Below are 18,813 nucleotides of genomic sequence, written 5' to 3'. Positions count from 1 at the left end.
GCCCAGCCACGGTGTACGCTGGACACCAAAGCTCATGCCTGTGGCTCGGTGACGGCCAGCCAGCCACCGACCTCTGCTGCCTCTGCGAACCGTGGGGGCTCCTTTCTCCTTTGCGTCGGCCACTCCTGTCCCTGCTTGTGACAAAGGGGGCAGCCAGTCCTCGTCTGGCAGCGGAACCGGGGTGCCCTGAGCAGGGCTGCCCAGCCCCAGAGCTGTGACAACACAAGTCAGGTCTTTATAAACTAGTCTGCGGCATTTTGTCATGGCAGCAGCACAGCGTGGGTTGAGACGCCTCTTGTCATAACACGCAGGTGGGGGCCAGAGGTTCTGTCTGGATGGAACCCGCAGGCCCGGGACTGCAGGCGCAGGGGGTCACTCAGACGTCCTTCCTGTCACGGGGGTGGAACCGTGAGGGGAAGATTCCTGTCTCGACAGCAGCGAGTCGCACTGTTCTCTCCCAGCGCAGTGTCCTGATAACCGGGCGGTTCTGGAAACACACACAGCACCTGTGGCTGCAACTTCCCGTGGGAAGCCCACAGCCTAGAATTTGCCAGAATTCCTGTGCTGTTGGGCAGAGGGCCGTAGCGGTTCTACACCCATGAGCACGTCTGCACGGGTGAAAACATCTTCAGGCGTAGCCACTGTTAAGAATAAAGGAAAAATAATTTTGGTCGAGAATGTTACAGGAAAATTTGACTTAAATGTCTATTCTATAGACAATGCAGTTATAATTTTTTTTTTAATGAAAAGGTGTTTGACAAGGACGCAGCCCAAGAATGTTGGAGCATAAAGTAATTTAGAAATGTGACAGGCAGTTGGCCTAGATATTACCCTGCCTCTCTGGATTTTGTCATGTTTGCAGTATTTTAAATTGTGTGTGTGTGTGAGGAATGCACCGTGATTTCTCCTGCTAGTGTTTCCCGTTCTGCGCACGCTCGCCAGGGGTGGGGGGCGGGGGGAGGCGCTCGGTGGTCCAGACTGGGATGTGGTGAAATATTCCGCGGCGTGTACGGCAGCTGCCTCCTGGTGCTGGGCCGTAGCTCCTTTCCTTCATTTTGCATTTTATTCCTTTACAAACTTTCTGCAGTTTGTATCAGAAAAACACAGGGAGAAGGAAAATCTTTGACTTTATTTAAGGAGCATGCTCTGAGCCAGGTCCCAGCTGAAAGCTGCAAAGCTGGGACTCCTCTCCCTGGTGCTGGGACCACCCAGGAAGCACCTGGCACAGGAGGGGCACGTGTGGGGGGCGGGGTGGGGGGGAGAGAAGCTGGGCAGCCCCTCCCGGCCCTTCTGCTTCCCTGGAGTCCTCCCCTCCTCCGCCACCCACATCCCCGGCTCCCTCACCCTGCGTCTCATTTTAGGGATAGGCCGGGGCCCTCCCTAAGCACCCTGTTCTCTAGAAGGTTCTTCCTCTTCTCTTAGCAGAGCTGGGACCAATAACACAAATGCAATGCCAACTTATACTAAGAGGTGAATGGCTTCTAGTCCATGACAAGAGCAGAGGCAGTTGCTCTTTTTGTTCGTATGATGTTTATGAATTCTGACAAGTTGCTTGGTGGTGACATCCCAGCGAGTCAAGCAAGGTAACAGGAGTCCATTCGGGCAGTGGAAAGACGGACACTCTGGGCAGTGCCCCAGGTGTGTCAAGGTGGTCTCTGTCCCCAGGGCTCCTCCTGCCCTGTCCTCTGAGCCTGCACCGGCGAATGCTCAGGCTCCGATCAGAGCAGTTTGCAGAACGGGGGAGACTGCACATCTGCTGATCGCAGCCTGAGAGTGTAGAGGAGATGCCTGCATGTGGAGACTGTCCTCGGGGAATGCTCGGGCTGTGACGTGGAGTGGCGTGGAGTGGCATGGAGTGGCGGCCCGAGCCGGCATCCTCTGACGGGCGTCCTGTGCTGTGCTCCTCCTGCTCTGGGGGGAGCCGGCACACCTGCCTTCTCTGCAAGCGTGCAGGGTCCTTGTGCACATGCAGGTGCCTGAGCCTCTGGTTCAAGGAGGGACAATGTTCATGACACCCTTTGAGAAGCGGTGGCTGGGGGGTGTTCCGAGGGCACTGAGCCCGTAGAGATGTCATCTCCGTGGCAGAGGTCAGAGCTCCATCTGCAGATAACACGTGTCTGAATGTTCTGTCTACACATTTTAGCAAAGCAAAGATCCACTAATTTTTCTTTCTTTCTATTGGTCCCTGCAATGGCAGTGCCGTGAGTATTGGATGCTGATGGCATCCCGGGGGGCTGACGAAAACGGGGCATCGGCCGGTGGTCAGCGTTGCTGATGGGGCCAGTCTCCCCGCACTGCCTGATTTAACCTGCATCCAGAGTGCTAGCCTCGCTGCCAGGCCTGGGGACAAGCTTCCGGCATGCACCTCCCACGTGGCGTGGCTCTCCAAGGAGGCACAGGCCGGCTGGGGCCCTGGGCGCGGTGTCTGTGCTCCCCCTCCATGGCATGCGCAGGGGCAGGAGAGCAGCCTGCAGGCTGAGCGTGGACGCTGCCCTGCGGTGCCGGGAGGCTTTGAGAGGACAAGATTCGGGAGCTCGGCAGGCCACAGAGGGGTGTCCCCTAGAAGATAAAGGGGGTATCAGTATGAGGCTGGTGGAACATCCCAGGTGGAGGGAAGACCCCTGCCAAGCGAGGAGGCTCGGTGTGTGCCGGGACCGCAGCCCCCAGCCTGCAGGGAGCGCAGGACACCTGGGGCCGGCCAGGAGGCCCCCCCCTTCTGTCTGGTCCCTGGGTCCCTCCCATGGAAAGTCAAGGGGGAACATCTCCCTAGAAGTAAGCCGGCCTCCCTGCGGACTCTGCCCGCCTTGAGGAGCAGGGATTTCCTCTCCTCAATTTCAGTTTGGTGTCGTAAGCCGAGCTCTGGTTCTGGGCGCAGTGCCCTGAGCCTCTCAGATGGGGGGATTGAAGAGCGAGGCCATTGTGTCCCTGTGTCTGTAGGGTCCAGGCTGAGACGTGCACAGGTGCGTATGGAAGACGGCACTCCACCTGCCAGGGAGGGCCGGGCAAAGGCTGTGCTCTGGGCTTCCTGGGAGTATGAGCTTGCTCATACGTCCTCATGCGATGCTCCATTTGTCATCAAAACACAAGAAACAAAGATACTCACCTGCTCCCCGTTTCTCTTCTGTTCCTCAAGCCTGTAAGAGCAAGTTCCAAGCAGCTGGAACCTGACATGCAGCCCAGTCCATGGGCACCAGGGGGTGTGGCCACGGTCAGAGGCCTCAGGGACTGCAGCAGGGAGAGCCCTGGTGGGCGGGGTTTAGTGACCCGAGCACTCCCGCAGCCACACGGCGCCACCAACCGTCATTGCCCTTGGATCTGACCACAGCATGTGTGCACACACCTGCAGAAACAGGAGCTCGGTGTGTAAGTCATGCGTGTATGTCCAGGCATGGGCACTGAATTCGTGACGGAGAAGGCATCTCACGTCTTGTTCAGGTGGATTATTCAGGTGATGCTGTTGAGGAAACAGGGCAGCCACCCGGTGAAATGTACAGGTGTATCCACCCCACAACCTTCACCCAGGCACTGCCCCTCGGGAGCCAAGAACAGCATGCAAACATGGAACCTCAAGACTGGCAGAGGAAATCCCAGAGAATTGTTACACAGTTTTGGAGTGAAGAAGCCTTTCTGAATACAGCACAAAATCCCGAAGCTCTAAAAGAAAAGAATGGAAAATTTGACCACCTAAAACGGAAATTCGGGACATGGCACCCGAGGTCACAGATCGCAGCACAGGCGGCAGGAAGCAGCAGGTCACGATGCTCCCCGAGGCCCTCGGCCTGCACACCTGCGTGAGGACAAACCCGAAGCCCAAAGGGTCTGGGCCCAGGGCGCAGAGTGTGGTTCCCCAAAGAGGACGTGGAGAGTCTCTCTCGATGTAGAAAACTGCCTGAGGGCAAGGATGGCACCATCGCCTCTCTCTGCAGCACCGAGTGAGCTCCGGGGCGGAGAATTGCATCTGCTTGTTCTCGCCCCTCGTGCTCTCCCCAGGCCAAGAGCGGTTCCCAGCACACAGTAGGTTCGCGGTAACTGTTGAATGGACGGACCATAAGCAAAGTGAATCTGTGTTAAGATAAGCGTGGCCACCTCTCAGACTGGCGTGGGTCGGAGCTCCGGGCCACGGTGTGGCCAGCTGCAGGAGGCCGGGCACCGCCCCTGGGTCGGAGGCGCAGTCCCTGATCAGCACAGCGTGTGATTGGCTAGTTGGGCAACATTATCAAAATCACAAATGTGTGGCCTGGAACCAGCCGCTCCCCTCTGGTAACTCCCCTTCACATAAACAACGGGGGCGCCCGGCGGTGTTGCAGGGCCGCCCTCGCCACCAGATCTGCAAGTGCTGGGAAACCTACGTGTCCGTCACTCGGGGTGTGGTGAACACGCTGGTGCAGCGCGCGGTGGACACTGAGCCGGCAGGGAGGATCCACCTCATCCACCTGCGTCTCGAAGACATTAGATGCTTTAAAGGTGCAAAGCTAGTGTGTATTGTGGTGCGTTTGTGTGCCGAGTAAAAGAACAGAAAGGATGTGTGCTCACGTGTGCCTGGGCTGCATGAAACAGCTCAGGAAACCCGCAGAGCGGTGACACCCATGGGCTGGTGAGACGGTGTGGCTGGCCTGGGAGGGGCCGGAGACATCCTATGTTATGCCAGTTTGTGCCTTTTGAAATTTGCATCATGTGAATGTACTGTCTAACAAAATTTAAATTGATTTTAATAGAAATATACAGAAATATGTAAATACGGTTTACACGTGCAAACGTGGGTTGACTTTGGATAGTCAACACAGCTGAAGAACGTGTGTGAAACTTCTTTGGAATTTCCTGTAATAATCGTCCTGAGTTGATGCTAATTATGTGCCCATCACTGAACGTAGGAGTGAAATTGGAATATAGGACGTCAGCTTCGCTTTTGCTGCGCTAACTAGACGTGGGGGCTGCCCAAACGTAAAATTGTTTTTGTAAACATTTGCCTTTTAGTTCAGAAGTTCCTTTCTCTCGGACTGTGGTCTGTTTATTTCCAACGTGGATGAAGTAATTGTGTCGACAGGAGGGATTTTTTATCTCCCTGTAAAAACTTTGAGGCCATGTTCTAGGTGTCCTGCATGACAACGAGCCCACTCATTTCCACCGCGTTCTGTTGTGTTGGTGGCACTTCGGTCCCCACTATTTCAACGCGTAACCTTGCCATCGATGAAACTAATTGCATCAGAAACAGCCAGGGAACTTCACAAGCATTCAAAACACATAAATAACACGACCAATTAGCCGCCGGGACAGCCGAGCCCTCCATCTTCTTGTCAAAAGCCCTGTGCTCTTGGCGCTAATTGCACCCAAGGCTGGGGCTGGAACCGTCCCTGCCTGGCCTTCGCTTGGGAAGCGCAGGGACGCTGGGCAGGCTGCGGGGCGTGCCTTCAGCCCATTCCAGACTGACCCCTCTACGTGTCGGGTGAGGGCTCAGGAGCAAAGGAACTGCCAGCCAGGCAGAGCGTGGGAGTGCTGGAGTGCTCACCTCCCAGGGGGCGGCCTCGTCTTCTCTCTTTCACCTGTGAACACGAAGGCCTCCCAAGGCAGCGCGCTCAAATCCTTCACTCGTGTCGAAGTTGGGTTGTTCCTCTTGTTGAGTTGCAAGAGACCTTGTCAGATATGCGATTCCCATTCTGAAAGCTGTCTTTTCACATTCTTCATAATGTCCTTTGATGCACAGATCTTTTTAATTTTGATGAAATGCAGCTTATTTTTTCCTTTGTTGATCAGCTTTTGGTATTATACCTAAGCATCCATTGCGAAATCCAAGGACTTTCTCTTGAAAATGTGTATCACACTCTTCTCTGTTTGGGGGTATTTATTACATACTGTCTTTTAATCCTCTATTCATTTTTTTTCTATTTGAAATACATTTATCTTGATACATCTTGTTCTCTATACTTTATCTATACATGTATCTATATATTTATGTATGTATCTGCATATATATAAACAATCAATAAGAAAGATCTTTGGGACATGTGACTATAATAGGATACTATATATGAGATATCTATCTATCTGTCTATCTATACATACACACACACACACACACACACACACATATCCTAGAGAATTTAAGTTTTCTAATAGTTATTTTTTGGTAGCATTTTGTTCTTGCCTCGTGGCTAAAATACCTTCTCAAGCCCCTCTGGGGACAGGACGAGGATCCCAGCTAGGAGGTCTTGTGTCTCCCGTGTTGCATGAGGCCCGCTGTCCCCTGTCAGCCTGGTTCCCCCGGTTGCCCGGCCGTCCGAGGTTCACGCCGACACTCGCTCTGGCGTCTGGCCATCTGGGCTGACCCCTCACACCCTGGAAGCAGCAGGGAGGAAGCGAGCTCTGGGCGGGGCCTCTGTGTACTCGTGCGGAGCTGCTGGAGAACGTAGCTGTTGAGGTTGGGGGCACCGGGGGCCAGCCCCTTGGTGGTGGGATCTTTAAGTGACTGGTGCGGGGCTTTGTTCCGGAACAGCAAACCGTCGTGCCAGCTGCCTGGGCTCGGGCCACGCTCTGCAGCCCATTTCCTGTCTACCTGCTGACCTGTCCCCTTCTGCCTGGCGGTGCTCGTGCAGGAAGGGCAGATTGACAAGCCCATTTGCGTCTGCGAGGGGATAGCCGTTCACTCGTTACGTGTACGTTTAGCCAGCCAGCCGGCGTGTATTAAACGTCTATTTTGTGTCCATCACACAGTTGATTTAAAGTAGATTTAAAGATTAAAAGACGTGACTTCTGTTTTCAGACAGCTCACAGATACGAAATGGGTCACTTGAATGGGATATGCTAGAACAGAAATAGGCCTAACATTTTTTGAAACCACAGAAGGACGATAAAGTCATTACTTGATGCAGCAATCTCAGCGCAGGCTTGCAGGGCGGGGGCATTAGGGACTCTCTGTTAAGAAGAGGGGAAGGGATTTGTCAGGCAGAGAGGGAGGCAATTGCCAAGAAACAGAAGCCTCCAGCCCGGAGCCACATAGGCGGGGAGAGTGGCGGGTCCTGGGGACATACCCCGCTCGGTCCCCCCAGGTGCATCAAGGAGGACTGGCCAGAGCCGGGAAGTGACCACCAAGGGAGGGGAGTGGGGTCCCGCGGCCGCGGTGCCCGGGCAAGCGCAGGGCAGACACAGGACTGGGGCACAGTCCTCCAGGAAGGAGGCAAACGCTCGGGCCGATGACTTCAGGGTCATCTGTAAAGAGATAAGAAACGCAGAGGACAGTGCCGGGATGCTCCCTCACCACGGGCATCATGGACAGTGTCCCAGAGAGGGTGGCCCTGGGCTCAGTTTGAGGGAGGGACAGAGTCAGTCAGGAAAAAGGTGGGCTGTGTGGGGGGGGGCTGGCATTCCAGAGGGGGCGGGTGCGTTGAATTGCCCCCTGTGTTGTTCTGGGGAGGGAGTTCACGCAGGGGAGAATCTCTCAGAGATGAGGCACCAGTGGGGAGGGTTGGGGTGAAAGTCTACGCTGCGGCGGGCGCGGAGTCGCCAAAGGGCGAGGGTGGTCCAGGGTCAGACGTGCGGGTGGAAGAGCTGGTGGGCGGATGGGCCAGAGATTCCGATCCAGCTGACAAAGAGCCGACCCACTCGGTGAGCGGCCAGCAGAACTGGGACGGGGGAGAGCCCAGGTAAGAGCCCTCACTGAGTATTTCGCAGATGCTTCCTAAAAAGTCCAGGATTGATTGCTTTAAATTTTTCAATACCTTTAGAAGAAATAGTCACTAAAAATGCAAGTCCTTAGAAAATGCCTACTGTGCTCTCAGCCAGAGGAAGCCCTGCCACGGGTAGCACCAAACAGAGCATAGTCACATTAGGTCCCCTCCTCCCCATCGCTTGAGAAATGGGCCACCCTCGTCGTGACAATGCACTCTGTGCATATTGGGGACGGGCTGCCTTGCTGGTGGCCTCGGCAGAGGAACGATTCTCCCAAGTGTTGGGTGGTTTGCTTTGCTGCCCGCCCAGATGGGATCGTGCCGCGTGACATCACAAATCAACGCCGAGCGTGGCACCGTGTCACCGTTAGCACAGCCAGCAAGCCCAAGCCTGCGTTCGTTAAAGGTTATGTTTGCCTTAAACTAATTAAAGCCATTTGTATCAAATGACTGGGATAACTTCTCTTTTGAAAATAAAGAAAATAACTGAAAGAAGCTGGTTAGAAAAAAAAAGTCTGAGTTAATTTTATTAACTGAGATGAGAACTGCACTATTAATTTTATTACTTCTAAATGTGAAAATAAATCAGTTAGGTGAGGACTGCATTTTCACACAAATTAGTCTGCAAAAAGTCAGAGCTGACTCAATATCTGCTCTTTGGAAACTAACAGGCCTACAAATGCCAAAGGAGCCCGCATGTAAATCACAGGCTACAGCCGGATATGCAGGGCTCTGTGCAGTGCTCGCAAAATCAGCTTCTGTTTCAGCCGCGTGGGGTTGCGAGAAGCCTAGGCACAGTCCTGTGCACAGGGCATACACCTTTGCAGGTGTCTGCTCATTCAAATCATGCCAGTGGGTTAGATGAGGATGAATTTATCACAAATCATGATTTACATCTAAGAGAATGTTTTAAATTCATGTTCATTCCTTTAAATTATACGCTGCTGAAACCCTTCTGGTGTTGGGGCCCCAGCTGGGAGCAGGGGCCCCAAGGACCCTGAGGGAGCCCCGAGGACCTCGCAGTCTTTAATTTGATGTAACTTTAGTGTGTGTTTCCTCTCTTTTACTCACTGACAGCACAGATGCATATTCATGAGAGGCAAGAGAGGGTTCTTCGGGCCTTTTGCCCACGCCCACGCCCACAGGAGACGCGAGGCTGTAAAAGGGGCTTGAATACTCGGTGTGAGAAAACAGACACTCCGTGTGCACACATATGTGCGCTGCTGTTCAGAGGGTTTTCATTTCTGTGTCTGGATTTGCAACGACATCTCCGCGTGGGCCGTGCTGCTTTGGGAGGAGTGAGTGGTTTTCCCCACTGTATTTGCAAAGAACATTTGTCAAACATTTCCCTTAGAACGTTCATGATAGAATAATCGCTACCAACATTTTTCAAAAGGCCTGGCTGGAGGAACAGGCTGCATTTTGCACAGGAGATACTTGGACCCAGAGGGGCTGAGTTTGCACAGGAGGCCACTGGGGACACAGAAGAGCCTTCTCTGCTTCCCAGCCGCAGGCAGTCCCTGGCCATGGGCATGGCCGGCCCAGGTGGGGCCCACCCAAGGATCTCTGGAGTCCCATTCTGTGAGCACCCGCCACGGACAGACACTGTGCTGGGCTCCGGACACTTAGAGCTCCGTCCACAGCCAGAGTCCCCCAGGCCATTGTTCTTCCTCTTCTCTCAGTGGGGAAACTGAAGCTCAGAGGAGAGAAGTGACTGTCCCCACATGTCACACCTAGAAGCTGCCAAGCTGGGGGTGATTCCCAGGCCTGCCCGAGGGCAAACCTCAGCCTCAGTGCTGACCACAGACGCCTGTCTGGGTCCCCGGGGTTGGCAGTGGTGCTGTCTCAGCTTTCCTGGCTCCCAGCCTCCAGACAGGTGAAGGGAGAGAGGTGGTCCTAGGCTGAGCCTGCCTGCTGCTCTCTTCTGGCCAAGCCCCTCTGCCCTCTGGGCTGCAGGCCTTGGCTCCCCTGTGGGAGGTCCTGGCCCGGCCATGGTTGTCCCCCCTGTGTGGCACAGAGAGCAGCAGAGACCCCCAGACTCTGGGGCGGTGGGCTCAGGTCCTGTCACTCGGGTTTTGGGCTTGCTCTTTGGGAGCCCTTGCCGGCTCCTCTGGTCACAACTGGGGATCTTCAGGGTCAGGTGGGGAAGGGCACAGCCTCCGCCACTGCCCCAGCGACACGATTCCCTGCAAGGTGACAGGCATCGCTAATAACAGGTCTCACTCAGGGAGCACAATCCCTGTGCTGGAAACGGTTCACAGATCGCCCTTTTATATTGCACTTGTCTTAATATTGAATCCTTTTATTTAACAAAAATGTTCGTATTTGATAAAATTTAATGAAGTAATTTAGAATGTGCATAGGTTTAACCATGCGTTTCTCTTACATATGTAGCTGAAGGTTACAGGAAAAGGTTTTGTGAAGAAGTTTTAAAATTTGAAGTTATGCATGCTTATGCTAAGATAGCCAAAGTGTTAAATACAGCATTTTAACTTTATGGCTGTTATACCTAATATTAACATCGCCAAAGTGCGCCTGAGAATAGTGTGGGCCCCCTCTTGAAATTCTCTTTCTTCTGCGAAGTAACAGTAGCTGTAATAACAGCAGCACAGTAAATAGAAACACACAATTAAATATATTCGCATTCTAAATTACATCATCACATTTTATCAAATAGGAACATTTTTGTTAAAAACAGAGTAGCCTTAAAAAGTCTTCAATGTGAAAATACAACTTAATCGTTTTTATTTTATCATATTTATAAACACTACATAACACACTATATATGATGTATTGTGTATAACATTGACATCACATCAGGAATTTAATGTCAGCGTCGTCATGGTTTTAGCTTTCGGAGCTCCCTGCCGTGCCCAGAGCCGCTGCCCGTGGGCTGGGCCTGATCCGGCCGCCTCCTCTCTGGTCCTGTCTTCCGTCACCCGCCCCTTGTCAGTCACAGCTGCCTCCACCCTGGGACACATCTGCGCCGTCCCTCCTCTCCGTGTCACACACCCTGCCCCGCCCCCCCTTCCCATGCTCGGGTCCCAGTTCGAAGTCACTGTCTCTGAGCCTCGCTCCGCACGGGTCGTGTGCATGAGTCACCTCGGAGTTGGTGGCCACGACCTGCCCACCGGGCCAGGAAGACCGGGCCTTTCTTTCCCTCTGACCTCCCTCGGGCTTTGTGCCCAGCCTAGAGCAGGGTGCAGCTCGGCACAGACTTTTAACCAAAAAATGAAGAAACCATCTCGAGGCGAACTGCCGTCACCAGGGGCAGAATCCGGAATTCCAGGACCTCGGACCTGCTGGTGCTCACTTCTCTGTGTGTCAGACCATGGCTGGGTAGTCAGGGTGCCGGGGCCGTGACCCCACAGAGGGACCCCCCGTATCAGCTGTGTGACAACTGTCAACATGTGTGTAACTGCTCCTATCATGGTGAAGTGCAGCTCAAGGCCCTGTCCCTCTACTGTGGAATAGCAGCACTCTGTTGCCCCCGAAACCAAAGTCACAGGGACCAGAAGAAATTGCCTGAAGTGCCTTGTCTGACCTTTCCGAGGTCACGGCTGGGCTGGCTCCGTCACCCGGCTGCTGACCAGTTGGAGAGGGGCGTCCCTGGGGGAGAGCAGGGCTGTGCTCCTCAGACTCTGGCGGCACACGGCGGGCTTCACGCCTCTGTTCAGGGTGTTCTCAGATTGAAAACACAAGTTTAAAAACCAACTGATATCTCATTGTGCTTTTGATTTGCATTTCCTTGATGATGAGAGATGTTGAACATTTTTTCATATGTTTGTTGGCCGTTAGTCTGTCTTCTTTTGAAAAGTTTCTGTTCATGTCTTTTGCCCACTTTTTAATGGGCCTGTTTGATTTTTTCTTGCTGATTTGCTTGAGCTCTACATAGATTCCAGTTATCAGCCCTGTATTGGATGTTCAGCGTGCAAATATTTTCTCCCATTCTGTAGGTTGTCTATTCACTTTAATGATTATTTCCTTGGCTGTGCAGAAGCTTTTTAATTTGATCAGGTCCCATTTATTTATTTTTGCTGTTGCTGTGATTGCCTTTGGGGTCGTCTTCATGAATTCTTTGCCTAGGCTGATGTCTATAAGGGTTTTTCAAACATTTTCTTCTGGAATTCTTATGGTTTCATGCCTTAAGTTTAAGTCAGTTATCCACTGTGAGCTGATTTTTGTGAGAGGTGAAAGGTGTGGGTCCTGTTTCAGTCTTCTACATGTGGCTATCCAGTTTTCCCAGCACCATTTATTGAATAAGGATTGTTTTCCCCAGTGTATGTTTTTGTCTGCCTTGTCAAAGATCATATGGCTATCTGAGGATGGTTTTATATCTGGGTTCTCAGTTCTGTTCCATTGTTCTGTGTCTCTGTTCTTGTGCCAATACCAAGCTGTTTTGGTTACTATGGCCTTGTAGTATAGCTTGAAGTCTGGTAAATTAATGCCTCCCAATTTGTTCTTTTTGCTTAAGATTGCTTTAGGTACATGGGGTCTTCTCTGTTTTCATACAAAGCATAGAATTATTTTGTCTAGATCTGTGAAAAATGACATTGATATTTTAGTAGAGATTGCATTGACTCTGTGGATCACTTTGGGTAGTATGGACATTTTAACAATGTTGATTCTGCCAATTCATGAGCATGGTATGTTTTCCATCTATTTAGTTGGTGTAGATGTGGAGAGATAAGAACACTCATACACTGCTGGTGGGACTGCAAACTAGTACAACCTCTGTGGAAAGTAGTATGGAGATACCTCAAAGAGCTACAAGTAGAACTACCATTTGATCCAGCAATCCCATTACTGGGTATTTACCCAAACGAAAAAAAGACATTCTATAAAAAAGACATCTGCACTCAAATGTTTATAGCAGCGCAATTCACAATTGCAAAGATGTGGAAACAACCCAAGTGCCCATCAATACATGAGTGGATTAATAAAATGTGGTATCTGTACACCATGGAGTACTTACTACTCAGCTATAAGGAACAATGGTGATCTAGCACCTCTTGTATTATCCTAGATAGATTTAGAGCCCATTCTACTAAGTGAAGTATCTATTGCAAGAATGGAAAAACAAGCACCCCGGGTACTCACCACCAAGTTGGTATTAACTGATCAACACTTAAGAACATATATGCAAATAACACTCATCAGATGAAGCAGGTGGGGGGAGGAGGGGACGGGTAAATTCACACCCAGCTGGCACAGTGCACACTACCTGGGGGATGGGCACACTTTTAACTGAGACTCAAATGGTACAAAAGCAATTTGTGTAACCAAAACATTTGAACCCCCTAACATTCTGAAATTTAAAAAATAATAATAAAAATAAAATGAATTCTTCCCCCCCCCAAAAAAAAACTGAAATGGTGCAGATTTTAGTGTTTCTATATTTATAACTCAGACCAAGAAACCCGATGCTTCTGCCTTTCACGTGGCCTTGCCTCTCACGGTGACTGGGACAGGTGTGGCCCATGCCCAGGTGGCCGCTTGAGGACCCCAGCCAGCCTGCTCGGCCTGACTGGCTGTGGGCACAGGCCCCTCCAGGTGCAGACGGGGGTGTGTGTGTCCACAGAAGGCCTGGGGCCCAGGACTGTGACAGTGACCTGGCGCCAGAGTCTCCCTTGCTGTCTGGGGAGGAGCTGCCGGGCGGGGCTGACGCTGCCAGGAGATGGCACCGGGTGACGGCAGCGCAGAGCGCGTCCCCGAGGGAGGAAAACAGTACTAATGAGCACATCTGAGTTACTAAACTCGAGTCCGATGAAGTAGTGAGCATGGCTCTATCGGAATTGCTTTGTTTTCTCATTAAACAATTAATTTGTGGCTCTTTGGAGTGTGCAGTGGAGTCCCATCTGTTGATTCTGTTATTAATATTTAACTGGGTAGAAGAGAGAGCCGTCGAGTGTGCAAACACACGTCCAACCCCAGAGCAGTTACAAGGGGGCAGGTGTCTCGGGAGTGGGTCCCCAGGGGCCCGGGAGCTCCCTGGGGGCGCGGCGGCTGTGGCACTATGAGTGCTTTCCAGGGCCCCACGGTGTGACCAGGCGTATCGCAGATGTGGGGTGAAGTCTCCACACCCGGTTTCCAAACTAAGGCCTGTGCTTCTGCCCAGGCTCTGTGGACAGACAGACGGACGCATGCCTGGGAGCCGGGTCCTGTCCTGCGTGGTCGGGAGTCTCGCCTTCGAGGGGAAGCCCTGGGAGCACAGCCACCGTCTACTGGGTGTTCGAGCTGTTTGGAGACACTCGGGGCTGTGAGGTGCTCGTTATCCTGTGTCACAGCTGAGCTAGAGGACAGGGGTGTTCACACGCCAGCCTGTGCCGTCCTTCTCCAGAGCCACCTCAAGGGCCTCACGTCGGCCGCTTTGTTTCCTCTATTGGCCCAGGGAAGTCCCCGCTAATCCCCCAGGAATGTCATTTGTGCCATTCTCTTGTTCACACACAACTCTGTTCAGAGTGAAATGGTCACCTTGCCACGCCGAGGTTCCAGCCGTGTCCAGGGTGGCTCCTGGAGGGAGCTCAGCTGCGGGGCCGAGTCCTCAGGGGGACGTGGACAGGGCACGTGGACAGGGCCGCGCCCAGGTGGGTGAGGGCTCCGTAGCTCAGCGCCCCCACCAGGCTGCAGCCTTAGCCCCTCCCCGCGGCCCTGAGAGCCGCCACTGGTCAAAGCTCTGGGGAGCCCACGCGGAAGCCCGAGAAAGACCAGGACGGAAGGGAGGGAGAGAGAATTGGAGGCTGCCTGGGATGCAGAGGCTACTGAGATAAAACGGCACCTTCCAGGGTCGTTCCTGGAGGGGAGAAATGGGTAGTAACGATGTTAAACTGCAGCAGAGGTCCGAGAGGCTGGTGGCAGCCGTGTAGCAGACCCAGCGTCACACATGAGAAAGACGGGACGAAGTTGGGAAGAAGCGGGAGTGTGGACCCAGAGCAGCCAGTGGCAGTGGAGCCCCAGGTGCAGTGCTGACTCGGAGAGACGCGCCGGGACCCCGCTCACCCACCCACGCTGGCCTTAGCTGGTGTCTGCCTGGAGCCCGCTGCCCTGTGCTGGAGCCGTGAGCCCCCGAGGCTGCGTCGCCGGGGGGCTGGCGGGTGTGGGGCCCCAGTGCGCTGTCCTCTGACACTGTGGACGTGCTGACACCCACGGAGGAGCAGGAGGCAGAGTCGCTTTGGAGGCTCCCGCTCTCGGAAGGGAACGCCACACGTCGGGCAGCTTGCAAGGTGCCCACGCTGTGGGAGCAGAGCGTGGCGTATGCCCGTACAGGAGGGCCAGGTGTTTCTGATGTCACCTGTACAAAAAGTCACAACGCCGACATTTTGCTTGTCCATTTTTCCATACACACATCAGCTTTTCTTCCAGTCCTTTCTGGCGAGTGTGGGGCACAGAGTGACACAGCTGGGCAGCGTGTTTATGGACAACTCGTTTATCCTCCATGGTGGCTACACGCCATCGTCAGGCACAATTTGTATGTTTTGTCTGTGTGTGTACCTGTGTGTTGTGTACATGTGTGTCTGCTCTCGGGCACCTGAGCCTCCTGGTGCCAGCGCCGATGCCAGGGTAACAGCAGCCGCGAGCCCGGCTCCAACTCTGGTGACGACCAGCTCGGAGCAGCAGCACCGCAGGGCCTGGCAGAGCGGAGGCTGAGATGAATTCCCGGACCACCTTGCAAGGTGGGCGTTGCTCAGGCAGCTCAGCCGGGTGCTGTGGATTTCCCATTTGGAAACAGCTGGAGGGAAACGTTTAAACGATGGTTACAGTTTCACCTGGATCTCTCCTGCCTCCACCTCCCGCTTTGACGGAACCTCCATCCCTGTCCACCCACGTCTCTGTCTCCTCCCCAGCCCCACCCCCATCTCTTCTTTCCTGGTCCAAGCTCGGGGCAAGGTCCTACCTGGTCCCCTGTGTACCCACACCAGAGTGCTCAGATTTTTGTTTTCTTATAGAAATTGTCTGATCGTGTCTCTTTTGCCTTGAACATCCCTACTTTGGGATAAAGATGAGAACTTTGAACATCATTTCTGAAATCACGTGGGGCTCACGGGCAGCTCTTTCCCTCATTCCTTGAACCCGTGTTCATTGAGGTCAGAGAGGCGGACCCCGGAGCTGGCTCCGTGGACTGTTCTGGACACGCCTGTGCCCAGGTGTCAGCTTCCTCTCCGCACAGCAGGACGCAGCCTGCTCCTGGGTGGCCACGGCACCTGGTGATGGGGAGCCGCTCTCGGGAGGGACGCGGCGTTGAAGCCGGCTCCTGTCACTGCCCTACCAGCGCTGCTAGCCACGTCAGGAGGCAGCTTCCTGCCGGGAGGGGCAGCTGTTGCCACTCCGTCCCCTCAGCCTTCGGATGCCCACTGTGTGCTGCAGCGGTGCCTGAATCAGCCTGGCGTCCTGCTCCTCAGAGGCCTGCATTCCCCGGAGAAGCAGAGCGCCCTGGGTTCTGGAACATTCTGGTGGAAATGGTCCATCATCTCCCCGGGACACCGATCATCCGGAAACTCTGGCTGGGGGTGGAGGGGGGTACATTGCGGGGGTGCTCCTGCTGCAGGGTGGAGTCCCCTTGTGGGGGGCAGCGCTGCCTTCCAGGGGGGAGTCACCCCTTAGCGCCAGGACCCCTTCCTGTGGAGGAAACCAAGCTCTTGTCCTCCCCTCTGAGTGTTTTACAGCCCTTTGTTCCTGCAGAAAGAACTGCGGGATGTTAAAAATGGGTAGAAAATTAATTCTCTCTGCAGCTTGTCAACTCTGAAATCACTACCTATGAAAAATTTAGAAGGACTCAGAAATGATTTGCTGTTTATAAGAAAATCATCTTCATTTATAGTGGAGTTCAAGGAGGTGCTCTGGGATCTGGGCTGCCAGCCGCGGTTGGGGGAGGGCAGACGGGAGCCCGTGGGCGCCTGGCTGGGGGGGGCCTCCCCCATGGGGCAGCGGGCGGCATCTGTGCCCACCAGCTGCCCGAGCGGGGGGGGGGGGAGTGTCTCCCCCGTACCTCACGGAGGCCTTGTCCTTCTTCCTTCCCCGAGAGAGCCCTGCAGAGAGGGGCCTGCTGTTTGCGCTGGGGCTGTGCGTCTCCGTCGGACCCAGTGAGGGTGTGTCAGATGCCACCGTCCCCAGCACTGTGTTGAGGCCGTGGCAGTTGTGCCCCCAGAGTCTGGTTGTTTGACCTGTGGTCTCACGTTCCCAGCTGTGTCAGCAGCTCTGTTGGTAACAGGCATCAAGAAGAGCTGAGACCCCACCTGTGTGTCCCCCAGGGAGAGGAGGAGGTGGGGAGAACTCTGGCTGCACAGGGTCACTGTGACCACCAGCTCCTCCTGTAGTGGGGGACAGCCCAGCCTGGGGGAGGCTTCCCCAGGAACGTGTCCCTCCACCTCCTCCTCCCCAGTCCGCTGCTGGCAGGACTGGAGGGCGGCTGCTCAGTCCCCCCGCCCCCCCGTCTTACAAACTCCACCCAGCAGTGCTTTGCGTTCTTGACACCACCCCGAGGACGCAGTGGGGAGTCTGTGCTGTGCCCAGGGTGTCTCTGGGGGGCACCGTGCAGAGAAAGGGATCAGGGGGCTTCTCCGGCCTGTCCCTCCCTACTCCACCCCTTCTCCTAGCGGCCGACTAGGCCCAGCACCCTCCCAGTCCAGCACCCCACGGGCCCCGGGTGCTCTCGGTTTTATTTGTTTTTAATCCCTGAAATCTGTGTCTCTCCTGCTTCCGTCCTGCTCCGGGGCCAGCGCTTGGGCAGCGTCAGCACTGGACTCGCAAACTTGCCCAGGGACGGAGGTTTCCTTTGATGGTCCAGCTCTTACTGGGGAGGCGGACTCTGGAAATCGATGCGCCCACCAAGCCTCATTAGAGCCGCACGCATCGGGCCCTGAGTAGGCTGTTTTTATTATCTTAAGCATAAATTGCATCTCCCTTTATTTTATTATCAGGTTTTCAGAGGAGCTCAGTACTGCTTGAATTGACAAATAATTTCAGCCCTCCCTGCTGGCGTACTTTGTAACCTGGAAAACGACTCACCTTTTCTGCTTTTCTCGTGTGTAAAATGAGGTCACTGTGCCTGCTGTGTCTGGGCAGCTTGGGAATGGTCTCAGAGCGGTGCTCACGGGCGACAGCGTGCGGGACTAAGGTATCATCTGTTCTTCTCCCAGAGACAGTTCCGCAGGTGGGCGAGACGTCAGCAGCTCTTGGAGGTAAAAACATCCGTACATGGAAACGGGGCCACTAGGTTGTGGCAAACACAGAAACGGGGCCCAGGGGCTCCGGGATTACCCCTCCCCATTAACACGTCTGGCCGGGGCCCAGCGTTCTCCCCGGGACGGAGGCCACTGGGCGACAGGCATTTCCAAGCAATTCCCTGTGCACTTGTTATCGTCACCCCTGGGACGTTGCCTGCAGAGGTGCCTAGAGGGTCTGGTGCTGTGGATTCTCCTTGTGAACCTTCCCGTACCAGCCAGAGGCCGACAGCAGTGGGGGACTCGAGCCATCCTGATGTTCCTCTGACCTCATGGGCACCTGAGGAAGCCACTGTCGGGGTCATCTGTGGATCGGGGTCCCCAGTCTAGGAGGAGAGTCCCTGCCTAATCCCAAAATCAGCGGAGGCCGGTCCCAACGGACGTACATCAGTGGTCACTGTTGGCTCTCTGGATAGAAAAATGCATTCTCTCTTCTACCCTGTTCTTGAGGCTCATTCATTTCCCCGAGTGAGTCCCTCCCCTGACGGGAAGCCAGAGGTGGAAAGCTCTGAGAGTTCTGCGCGGTTGTAACTGCATCTTCTGTTTCTTTGACATTTACTCCAAATAGTGCCAGAGGTCCTGTTGACTTTTAGAATCCCAGAATTGGAAAAAGCTCAAGGCATTAGTTGCTTTTTATTGTTTTGAGACAGAGTCTCGCTCTGTGGCCTGGCTGGAGCGCAGTGGCGTTGTCACAGCTCATTGTAGCCTCACACCCCTGGGCTCAAGTGATCCTCCTGCCTCAGCCTCCCGAGTAGCTGGGACTGCAGTTCCTTTTATGGATGAGGAAGCTGAGGTCACAGGAAGTCAGTGGTTTTTTAATTCAAATTAGCCTGAGTTTCAGAATCACCCTCTGAATTAGGAGAGGCTGATATGTTTCTAATAGTTTTTTGACAAGTTAGACAATTTCGATTTGTCTGCAGTAGTTCTTTATT

General features: G+C 53.9%; 1 protein-coding gene across 1 annotated transcript in view; it reads left to right on the top strand.

Moving 5' to 3' along the window:
• Nucleotides 1-18,813, top strand: part of TCERG1L (transcription elongation regulator 1 like) — a 127,583-nt gene that overhangs the window by 57,699 nt on the left and 51,071 nt on the right. The window contains 1 exon segment of the mRNA XM_069460561.1: nt 9,095-9,117. Within this exon segment, the coding sequence (XP_069316662.1) occupies nt 9,095-9,117 (23 nt within the window).

This window comes from Eulemur rufifrons, chromosome 28 (assembly GCF_041146395.1).
Source record: "Eulemur rufifrons isolate Redbay chromosome 28, OSU_ERuf_1, whole genome shotgun sequence".
NCBI classification, from domain to species: Eukaryota; Metazoa; Chordata; class Mammalia; order Primates; family Lemuridae; genus Eulemur; species Eulemur rufifrons.
This window is presented reverse-complemented; position numbering and strand designations above follow the sequence as displayed.